The sequence below is a fragment of the Elgaria multicarinata genome, chromosome 8, assembly GCF_023053635.1.
Source record: "Elgaria multicarinata webbii isolate HBS135686 ecotype San Diego chromosome 8, rElgMul1.1.pri, whole genome shotgun sequence".
NCBI lineage: Eukaryota > Metazoa > Chordata > Lepidosauria > Squamata > Anguidae > Elgaria > Elgaria multicarinata.
Genome location: NC_086178.1, coordinates 81,886,489 through 81,898,835, shown reverse-complemented (window position 1 = coordinate 81,898,835; position 12,347 = coordinate 81,886,489). Strand labels below are relative to the sequence as shown.

Here is a 12,347-nt window from a genome sequence, read left to right as displayed (position 1 = left end):
TCCTTTCGTTGTTCTCCCTCCCTCTTCTCTGAGAGCTGCTGGGTTTGTTCCGCCCACTGCCTGCCTCATTCCTAGCCAGCAGTGCAGGGCAATAGTCATAAGCACACACACAAACCTCCTCCCAAAACATCTTAATGCAGGTCCTGGGGAATAGCCTGAGTGCATAGGAGCCAGCCACTTTGCAGAAGCTAAGCAGGGTTGGGTCTGGTCAGGGTTGGGATAGGAGACCAAATTGAAAAGTTTTAGCAGCAGCCGCATTTAAGCCCCGCTGGTCATGAGTTTTGGACTTTGGACCCTTGTTAATTTTCCTGCATGGAGCTGCAGCAATCCTTTGAGCGCTCCTCAGCTCCTTTGCAAAGAGGGGGGAAATGTTAAAAAAAAATCATAAAAAATCAACCGATGACCCAATTTGATTCAAATTTTAAGGCAGGATGCATGGGAGTACTTCACAATAAAAGCAGATTCTAAGGTGGAAAACTTCAGAGTCCTTTGCATGCAATTGTCAGTGATTGCACAGTATAACGCTGGTGTGATTTATCTGCTGTAGCAGATAAGATAGCAAACGGGGTGAAGGAAGGAGAACAGGAAGTGGGCGGAGCAAACCCAGCAGCTCCGAGAAAGGGAGAGGAGAATTACCGGTAGGACGAGGCACATGAATCTGTAGCCACACTGGAACTAAGAAATAGAACCTGTAACTACGACTCATTTACAATGTTGGAGACCCAGGGTCACGTGACGCTCTGCGTCACAGTAACCCATTCAAAACGTTAGAATAACACCAGTGTAGATTGCTACCAGGTCTGGTGGCGAGGAAAGCGGGAGGCTGGCAAGGGCGTGGCTTCTCAGCTGAAGGTTGCAATGTGGAAGGGCTATTGTGGTCCCAACGGGGGCGTGGCCAAATGACACAAACCAGCGCGAGAACTTTCCCCATCATTCGCACTCTGGTCTGCCTGAGGCCTATAAGTCTCCAAGGCAGTCTCCAAGGCAGCTTTGGCATTGCTGCCACTGTCTTCCCCCGACCAACCACTGATGGTAGCAATATGACTTGCAGTGGACAGGGCTTAGTTTCTGGTTAACAGGACTGGGAAGAAATTTTGGCCAGCATAAAAAATTGGCAAAACTGCAGTTTTTTTTTTTTTTTTGCCTTCCTAATTGCAAGACTGTCTTGGTTGTAAATGGGTTGCTCTGTAATGTCTATAGCTGTTGTGGTTGCTTCAGTAGTTAATGTTTGTGTCACAACTAGATAGGTGTGATAGGCATTGGGCTTATTTATTTATTTATTACATTTCTATACCGCCCAATAGCCGGAGCTCTCTGGGCGGTTCACAAAAATTAAAAACATTCAAAGTATAAAACAACAGTATAAAACCATAATATAAAATACAATTTAAAAGCTCAACCAGATAAAAACAGGCTGGATCCATTTGTGAGGGAGAGCAGGATTATGCTCCTACTTCCCCATGGTAGCAAACACCAAAAGAGATTATGGGTGTATGGCACCAAAACTGACCCAGCATGGGTCACATCCTGGACAGTGGAAAAGGTGTTCACATTAGCGGCCTGTGCCACAATGAGACCCTGGCCCTGCTACTCACCACCAGCACTCTTGGTATGCAGGCCAGGATCCACAATCTATGCCTCCATCAATACTGTTTTTAATAAAGTTTTGGCTAATTTATTATCCCATATAAGACAGTGTGTATAATTTGCTCCCCGCTCCTCATCAGCTGCCTGAACCCAATTAGAGGCTCCACCACACACTCCCTGTGTTGATAATGGAAAGGACAAGTAAATTGCCCTGTCTTAAATTAGAACAGATTTTCTTAATTCCTGACCTCCTTGGGGTGAATGGTGGAAGGAGAAAGGGCTTCATACCTAATTGAATGGCTGGTCTAAAAATCCAGTGATAACAAAAGGCTCTCTTTTTTTGGTCATCTTAGTAGCTTTGCTATTGAAAACAATATTTTCCCCCTGCCCACACTCAAAATAGGGTAGCAGCACAATCAATTTTGGGTAAGGCTGTATCTTGGTCACTGAAAAAGAACACTTACATGACAGTTTAAGCCCTGCACATTATATGGACCCTAAAATTATGCCGTTTGTAATTTTTCCAGGCTAATAATTTTCTCCTGTTCCTGTTGCTAGAACAGTAGTTTCCTGCTATGTGAAACAATTACAGTATCACTCATGCCGACTGATTTAGCAGCTGTCTAAAGATGGATACATTTGTGCTTGTCAAACTATGCTAGAAGGAGACTCTAGGTCAGATCTTCAGCTGGTACAACATCTCTGGGTGTCACTGGAATGCTGCCATCTTATACTGGTTGAGGCACTAGCATGCTTGAGGATATTACTAATGTTAAGAGATGCCTCGCTAGACCTTTTTTAAATTTTAACATGCAAAATCTAGTTGGTGAGAAATTATAGAACATGATCTGAAGTATATAGCAGCTGCTAATTATTTATCATGTCTTGGATGGTTAATATGCCTGTGTTTGCTGTGGCAGCTGAAATAATGGATGAAATAAATGCAAGGCTCTGGAACTTGGAGGCCAGAACTTTATTGAATGTGACTGGAAGGCATCCAAGCCAAAGTGGCCAATGCAGGGAGGAATCTAGCTTATCCCCAGCTAGGCCATTAAGTTTTAAACCCAGGCTAACCAAGCACAGTCTGTCCCTTAATCTTAACATTCATATCACATCCCGTTTATTACATGCTTTATTATACGAGACATGGGGAGCCTCCAGCCCAGCCCAGTCCAGAGGGGTTCTCCCGGGTCATCCAGGGAGGAGATGCAGTCAGATTACAACTACAATATGTTATTAATGCATCTCTCAGGAGGAGAGTTGTCCACCATGTTTAAAAGAAGTGGTAGTATGGCTGCTTCTAATAAAGCCCTCCCTGGATCCCCTTGACCTTAATAACTACAGATCAGTGTCAAATCTTCTGTTTTTGAGCAAGGTGATCGAGAGGGCAGTTGCCTTCCAACTCCAAGCAGTTTTGGATGAGACAGATTTTCTAGACCCATTTCAAACCGGCTTCAGGGCAGGATACGGAGTTGAGACAGCTATGGTCGCCTTAGTGGATGATCTATGTTTGAGCATTGACAGGGGGAGTGTGTCCCTGCTGGTGCTTTTGGACCTCTCAGCGGCTTTCGATACCATTGACCATGGTATCCTTCTGGAATGCCTGGGAGATTTGGGAATCTGGGGCACTGTGCTGCAGTGGTTCCAGTCCTCTCTCCGGGAGGTTCCACATAGTGATGCTTGGGGATAGCTGCTCCTCAAAGAAGGAGCTGTTGTATGGTGTACCACAAAGCCCCATCCAATCCCCAATGCTGTTTAACATCTACATGAAACCACTGGGAGAGATCCTGCATGGGGCAGGGTGCTATCAGTATGCCAACGACACCCAAATATACTTTTCTATGCTTTTGACAGCAGCGTCAGCTAAGGATAGTGTGTTTCCTCTGAATGTATGCTTGGAGGTGGTAATGAGCTGCATGAGGAAAAAGAATCTGAAGCTGAATCCAGACGAGATGGAGGTGCTTACTGTCAAAAGTGTGTCAACCAGTTGTGGATAGGGTTACACTCCCCCTGAAAGACTGTGTTTGCAGCTTGGGGGTGCTCCTGGATTTGGCGCTCCAAATGACAGCCCAGATAGATGCGACAGCCAGGAGTGCCTACTATCAGCTTTGGCTGATACGCCAGCTGCGCCTCTTCCTAGAGTTGGAAGACCTAAAGACGGTAGTGCATGCACTGGTAACTTTGAGGCTTGACTTCTGGAATGTGCTCTACATAGGGCTACTTTTGCGCCTGTTCCAGAAACTTCAACTAGTGCAAAATATGGCAGCCAGGTTGGTCACCGGTCCATCTAGGGGTGACCATATTACTCCAGCTTTAAAATCACTACGCTGGCTACCAATTAGTTTCTGGGTGAAGTACAAAGTGTTGGTTATCACCTTTAAAGCCTTAAATGGTTTGGGTCCAGGTTACCTGTGGGATCGCCTTCTCCCTTACAACCCGCCCTGCACACTCAGATCCTCTGAGAAGAATTTACTTCAGCCAGCAAAAACTAGATTGACAACTGTTACCCAGAGGACCTTCTCTTCTGCCACTCCCAGACTGTGGAATGGCTTGCTGGGAGAGATTCGCCAACTCAACAGTCTTTCTGAATATAAAAAAGCTAAAAAGACTGATATCTTCTAGCAGGGCTACCCAGTCGAATTTTAAGAAGTCTGGCTGTTATTTTAACAATGTATTGGTTTTATATGTTTTAATCAGTTTTATGTATTTCATTATATATATAATCTTCTCACTTGTGACAGTTTTTCTAGATGGACATGAAGGGCTTTGCCAAGTCATGCTGTCTTTTACAGATTCAGGAATTTTCTGACAACTGAGCATGTTTTAATTATGACTACTTTCTGGATGTTGGTGTAGATGTATTTTGGTAGGCCCAGTTTCTGAAGGTTTTCTGTATAGTTTTTTTGATGTGATGCTGGTGACTGATGTGACTAACAGAATAATTATGTCCTTTTCCTGTTGCCATAATTCTTTGACTTCCATGGCCACTGGTATATATTTTTCTCTCTTTTCCTCTTCCTTTTCAACAACATTGTTGTCATTCGATATTCCTATGTCGATGAGGTATGTGTGTTTTTCTTTTTTGTCTATGACTGTTATGTCTGGTCAGTTGCAAGGTATTGTTTTGTCAGTATGAATTATTCTGTCCCAGTATATTTCATGATCTACATTTTCAAAGATTGTTTCGGGTGATTATGTATAGTATGGTGTAGGTTGTTTGATAAGATTGAATTTGATGGTCAGTTGTTGGTGAATTATTTTTGCAGCTGTATGTCCATTCCTGCCAGAATTTTACATCCTCCTGTTACATGGTTTATTGTTTCTTGACATTGGCAGCATTTCCTGCATAGGTCTATTGTTACATTGTTATCTTTTATGATGTGTTTTTGGTACTTCTTGGTTGCTATAACTTGATCCTGTATAGATATTAGGAATCCTTTGGTTTCTGGAAATAGCTCACCATTATTATTATTATTATTATTATTATTATTATTATTATTATTATTTGGCCTGCCAGCTTCTTCCTGGCAGCTCTTATCTCTGATGAGCAGTTCCTTTCCTCAGTGCTCAACATGGAAAAACTCTCCTCTCTGATGAGAGATAAGAGCTTTTTCCCTACCAGGGAGAGTGGCCAGGGCCAGAGGAAGAATTGCTTTGTGATTCAGTCCTGCTTACTTCTTTTTTTAAAATTGATTTTTAACAAATAAAACATTAATTAACAATAAGACAACTTGGGAATTCATTGACTACTATCTGTCTTCAATATCCTACATTACAATGGAGAGATTGCCTTGCCTCTACTCTATTCATTTATCCTACTCCAATCATATCCTATTATCCTAACAATTCTCTCCATAATTGACCATGGGTCTCTGGTGTTTTAATGTTTCCTTGTGCCTAATCATGCATGTTATAAATTGATGCCAAGTTGCATAGAAGTCTTGTTTATAGTTAACATTCCTGGTTGCTCTTTTGACTTGGCTCAGCTTTTCTGTAAGTGTGATTGCTCAAACTCTGAGGTACCATCTCTGTAATGTGGGTTTGTCTGTTCCTTTCCAGCTGGTTGCAATTTCCATCAGGGCTGTTGCCCAAAAGAAAGTCAGTAGAGTTCTTTGTTTTGTAGCTTGTCATTGTCTTTGTCATATATCGATAAAAGCCTCATAGCTGGAGACAGATCAATAATAGGCGCTCCGCACCGAAAATCCAGAGGTCTGACGGACCTCCAACAGACATAAAAAATTGTGGGGCGGTTAGGGGGTGGTTTCAAAACCGTCAGAAACCCACGGTGCAGTTAGAAGATCATTCGGAGCCCCGAATGGATCTGTAGGTATCTGAAGGTATTTAGGTGACATAAGGGCTCATTTCATGTTGATGGATGGCTAACTGAACACTTCCATATTAGGAAGACACTGAGGGGTGAGGGAGGGGTAGTTTTGAGATTGACATCTGTGGCTAACCAATACCCATAGTCTCCAATCTGTCCCCACTCCAATCACATTGCTTAGGGGGAGGGAAGGCAAATTATAAAAGAAAGAGCCTGTTGAACTGCTCTTTCACAATGCAGCTGAGGCTGACTGAACATCCCGGAAATGGGAAAATTCCATCAGGTTTCCCAGGACCTTCCTATCTGGGAGCATTTTAAAGCCCCCTCTGCCCTTGCCCCACTGGTCCAGTTTATCAAAATACCACAACAAATGTCATTGCATATCCTGCAAGAGGGATATATAGCAAGAGTGTTTCCATGATGAGAAAAATAATGATTTGACTCAAGGTGTAGATCTGGCTTTGTTGTTGTTGTTGTTGTTATTATTATTATTATTAAGATATAGCTGCTAGATATAGATGTAATTTATGTTTTGGCCCATAGATGCTTGCACAATTGACTCTGAGTGCAGTTTACTTTATGTTCTGTAGCTTATAATATTCAGATTAGGGCGTTTTAAGATTTTCAGTGTTAACTGCCTTCACCAAAAAGCCCTGTTTGCAACCTAGACAAATGCTGTTTCAGCAGCATTATGTGAAACAAGGGTATTGTCCGGTGCCTCGTCAAATTAGGTTAATCAGAAATGTTTTCCCAGTGGATATACTCCTAGGCCTTGATTATTATTTTAAAGTGGCATTCTGACTCTGAGTCAGATTTCAATTGCTTGCTGAAGTCAGCATCCCTGTAACTGTTCCCTAATTGCATTTTTTTTAAAAAAAAAACATTGATATGGTTATTTGCAAGTTGATCGTCTTTATATGTTCTTCCTACTTACCTTTACAAATTGCTAAGCCTCTTACTGATGGGAAGGCAATAAAGAATAACTTTAAGGCATTTATTCCTGAAATGCCCTTCTCATCATATTCGCTACCCAGCACCAACGGCAAATTCTGAAAATGTATCTACTTGAGTTATATTATTCAATCAACAAGGGGAAAAGAATGTTTCATAGCTGAGTTTTATTGCTAAGTTATTTAATGGGCTTCTAAATACCTGGAGTAAACCAAAGGGAGTATGGTGTTCTGTGGATGGGTCCAACCCACAAAACCAGAAGCGAAGTGAATAAAATCACCAATTGTTGTATATCAATGATATTGCAGCTAAAATTTAAAAAAAGAACAACAAGATGTTGCCCCTAGATGCATCCAAATAATGCAATGTGTAGCAGAATTGAGATTCTGAAAATAACATTCTGAGCTAATACAAATATCCAACAAAATATGCAACAGACAGGAAAAATAGGGAGCAAACATTAAATAAGTCTCTAGAAATGACATGGTAAAGATCAGCTTGAAATCCCTATGCGTTGAATCCAGACTAGGGGGGGGGATCTACACTACTACTTTAAAGCGCTTTATAACAGTTTTGACAACTGTTGGGGCTCAGGACACACTGCATATACAGGTTTCAAAACGTTTTCAAAGCGCTTTAAAGCGTTTTAAAAGCAGTAGTGTAGATCCCCCCTTAGTCATATTTAGAGTAGACCCACTGAAATTAATGGGATTTAAGTTAGTCTTACTTACATGCCATTGATTTCAGTGAGTCTTCTCTAAGTATGATTTGGGCCATTGCTAGACCAGCGTTTAGCCCTTGCGAGCCCTGGGCCGGCCCCTGTGCATCCAGATGACGCACAGGGGATCCCATCGTCAGGCAGGGGTCAACCCTCCCTTGGCCCGGGATAACCGGCACCATTTGTGGCCTGGTATTTCCTGCAGTCTCGGGCTCAGCCTGAGACCGTGGGCGTGTAGCCCGTTCCGCCGCTTTTCCTGGCTACCGCATTTACTCATGAGTAGCTGGGAAAAGTGGTGGATGGCGTGCAGTGCTCCACAGGAGTGCTGCGTCCATCAGGGCAAGGTGGGGAGATGGGGGGGGGAACGGAGCCAGGGGGGAAGGGGGGATTGGAGATCATGAGCGGGCGAGGGGATCGTGGCCGGGGGGGAAATTGGGGGCAGGGGGAGCGGGGAACCCTTTTTTAAAAAAATCCTACCTTTATCATTGGTGCACTCCTGCGCACATGGCCCCTTTAAGATATAAAACAAAATGGCCGACACGACGAGGCTTTCCTTTACCCTGTTGCGTCGACGTGTGGATAGGAGCGACAGCCCGTGCTACTTCTAGTGCGGGCTGGCCCCTCCACATGCTCCGATTTTAAGGTAGGTCTAGCAAGGCCCTTGGTCTGGATCCAACCCTATAATTAACATCACTTGCATACTACTGCTGGAATGTGTTTGCCAATCTACGGATGGTTGACACGCTTACACTTTTACTTTTCTAAACTCAAATATGAGAAAACCTGAAAGAAACTTTGTACCAGCCACTAAAAAAAAATAAATATGGAAATGGATCTCCAGGTTGTGTTAACTGGAAGTACTACAAATTTGAGATTATATTTGTTATGTTTATTTTGCAAGATCTTACATATATAATCTTCTGTGTTCTCAAGGGCTTGAAATCCAGAGCTCTATCAGATAACTCAGTGTGATTCAGCTCATGGAAATGAATGAGCTATAATGTTCTGTGTAACTCTGATGATAAATTATGCCGTTATTTTTGTACTTAAATAAAACCTGGAGTTCCATGACAAGAGTCTGTGAACTGTATAAACACGACCTTTTTGTTTGCCTACAGGCTGTGGTCTGCATGTTCCTTACTACGGTGGTAGAGAAATGCTGTATTTCACCTGAATTTTTTGAATCGCTCTTTCCAGTCTCTCTCTGATGCTAACATCTAATTTGGAAGCTTTTACTTAGGGATCGCCTTCTGGACACACTTGTATTAGGATACCTGGATATCTATTACCCAACAAAGCACAAGAATTTATATTTTAATAATTTCTGGAAAAGTATTCTACCTCCTTATATCTCGTGGAGATTTTTCTCTTAGGCTATTAAAGGCCTCATTCCTGGATTGCTGGAGTAGAATCCGAGTTCCTTTGTCCCATACTATTCAGTAGCATCTGTAAGGAGGAAACACATGGGTATGGGTGTGATTCCTTCCACCAACAACTTCGCTGTCACTAAGGGAGCGGTGATGCTGATACCAGAAGTCAGTGTGCATTTTGCCTGACTTTCATGGTTTCTTTCAATAGCTGTTATTGAAATGGTGTGGGATCCAGCTATATCAAAAGCCCCACCACCACTACCACATGAACCACACCTAAGCCTGGCTGTAATGCCTAGACAAATTATTATTTGCACTACATTGCTGATCTTCTAATTTTGTTTCCGAAGTGACTGCATTTTATCTGCTCGTGAGTTATATGTTGGCTTATTAACGAATTAATGTAATGAACTGTGAACTATGTGTTCTTTCTAGGGACTGCTCTTATACTACGATCTTATTGAATCAACGTTTGAAAAGACAAAGCGGCCCAGCAGAAATGTCGATGCTTTAGATCATTTTCAGAAATGCTTTGCAATTTTAAAATTAAACAAGGAAAGGGTGGGCCCTGGCAGTTCCATTAAATCAGTTGCTTCTGCTGAGGAAGAAATGAAAGACTGGAAAGCAATTCGTGTAGACCTGGTTGTAAGCCCCTTTGAACAATATGCATATGCTCTGTTAGGATGGACCGGATCTAGGGTAAGTAACTTGGTTTCCTCCTTTTTTTGAATGCTATCTTAATTTTGATATTGCAGCATAGTTTGCAGTTCCATTGATTTGAAAAGTTTTCCTTTTCTGGAGGTCTTCCCCTGTTCTCATTCTTCTTCCAAAGAGTTCAGAGTGCCATTTTATCCCATGAGTAGGCTGAGAAATAGTAAGTTGACCAAATCTACCCAGTGAACTTCATAAGCTCATCAGGGATTTGAACCCAGATCTCCTTAGTCCAGGTTCAATGCAGTATCCATTATACCATAGTGTTCCTAGTATTGGGTTTTGCTGTGTTATAAAAAATATTTAAGAAATTATTAGGAAATCCAGCTGTTTAGAAGTTCAAATTACACATACAGGAAACCCCAATTTATATATCTTCAGCACACAGGAATTTTGTAGAATTTGAAATATTTGTTGCAAACGAAGGACCACTGGGAACCATGAAATATACATTTTCCTTTCCTGAGATTGTGGAAACCCTTACTTGAACATTTTCAATTTTTTCTATACGACCACGAAAACTAGAAAACTTCTTTGAGACAGCTGATGAGAAGAGGTGCTTGAGCAGCAATTTTGTTGTCCCTTTAAAAATGCATTATTATTATTATTATTATTATTATTATTATTATTATTATTATTATTATTATTATTCTATACTGCCCTCTGGGTGGTTTACAAAAGATCAAAATGATATACAAAAATTTAAACCATAAAAACAGACAATGGACAATATACATGAAGACAACATACATCAAAAAACAACTTTGAACAACTTTCTAATCTCCGTTAATAAAAGCATCAAAAGTAACCTTAAATAAATAAATAATAAAAAAACCCCTCAAAATTATTGTTTTTAATTTATGGTTGTCTACTCAGCTTATTGTTCTATTGTATTTTATAGTTTTGCATATGTTGTACACCTTGAAATCGTATTAAATAAAGGGGAATATAGAATGATTTAATTAACTTAATGAAGGAAGAGATCACCTGTAATGTGTCTTCCCCACTACCCCATTTTATCCGGAAATGGTGTGTCTTATAAGTCCCTTTAAGACTCCTGTCCAGATAGAGTATGTCAAGAGTATCCAAACTTTTGGTGTCTAAGGGCACATTTTGAATTTTGAGAATGTGCTGTGGGCGCCTTCACAAAATGGCTTCCATGGGAATGTTAAGTCACAACATAGTTGCTATGGGGATAAGGACATTCACAAATGTCAAAAATTTCCAGTGTGATCCTCCAATCTGAATCAGGACTACCAGGGGCTGTGGCCCCTTTCCGCTACAGAACCAATCTGGGTGTGTGTGTGTGTGTGTGTGCCTGCATCTTGCATAGAAAAAAGAGGTCCCATTTGTTTCATTGGGACCTCTTTTTGCAATATAAATTGCCGCCATGGGGCCTACGATCTGAATCAGGACCCTAACATGGGGGGGGGGGGTAGGGGAGCTTTAACCCTAACCCCCACTTTCCAATGCTGTCCAGCTTCAGATCACAACCTCACACCTGCCATTTGCATTGCAAAAAGACGTCCCAGTGAGATCTCTTTTTGCAATGCAGATGTCAACATGCCCTCCCCAATCTGATTGGGTCTACAGCAGGAGGCAAAGCTTATATCCCTCTATCCCCCATGCTGGGGTCCTGATCAGGCACCCCACACTGGCAACTAAAGCCCCCTTGCCCACACACATGTTCCTCCGTCCTCCTTTCCTACTCTGCCCTCCCCTCCCGTCACAAAGCTCCATCCCCCACCGGACCCTCAGTGTACCTTTGCCTTCTTGTTTAGGCAGCTCTGCATGCTTCAAAGCAAAGCCCCAGCCTGCAGCCACCCTCCATTTTTTCTTTGATAGAAATGCCTCTGGGTCCCAGAGGCATTATGGGAAAACAAAAATGGCACCAGAGGTTGGCATTTAGGTTTGCAGCAGGCCTGGCTTCAGAGCAAAGCCCCAGCCTGCAGCCACCCTCCATTTTTTCTTTGATAGAAATGCCTCTGGGTCCCAGAGGCATTATGGGAAAACAAAAATGGCACCAGAGGTTGGCATTTAGGTTTGCAGCAGGCCTGGCTTCAGAGCAAAGCCCCAGCCTGCAGCCACCCTCCATTTTTTCTTTCATAACAAATGTCTCTGAGGCCCAGAGGCATTATGGGGAAACAAAAATGGTGCTGGACATTGGCACTTAGGTTTGCAGCAGGCCTGGCCTCTGTATTATTATTATTATTATTATTATTATTATTATTATTATTATTATTAGCGAGGCATGGCGGGGGTGGACACCATCCCCCACCCCAAAGGGGTGTTCTATGGGCATTGGTGGCATCAGCATGCGCAGTGTTGGACCCCCCAAGGTAGTGTAAATGAATGTGGCAATCCTAGGAGTAAGCCTCATTAAACACAATGCGATTTACTTCTGAATAGACTCCAACAGGATTGCCCTGTAAAACTGAACACAACATTGTGCGCAGTGTGTTCCTTCTTTTTAGATGCCTCCAGGCAAGCTTCCTCCAAGCGCTTTGCAAACTTCTGCGCTCATTGAAAAAGTGCAAACACCTAAGCTTTTTCGACTCAGACAAATTGTATGAGTCACTAGCAAATGGAGTCCAGTATATGTTTAAATTAAACCATCTCTTCTTATAAAACTATAACAATCAGCAAGGCAGTTAGTAGCAGACAAAGCTAATGTGATGTAGTATTG

At 42.2% G+C, this 12,347-nt stretch overlaps 1 protein-coding gene across 1 annotated transcript in view; it reads left to right on the top strand.

Moving 5' to 3' along the window:
- Positions 1 to 12,347, top strand: part of DNTT (DNA nucleotidylexotransferase) — a 138,090-nt gene that overhangs the window by 102,820 nt on the left and 22,923 nt on the right. The window contains exon 11 of the mRNA XM_063131606.1: positions 9,386 to 9,649. Within this exon, the coding sequence (XP_062987676.1) occupies positions 9,386 to 9,649 (264 nt within the window). The remainder of the gene's footprint in view (positions 1 to 9,385; positions 9,650 to 12,347) is intronic.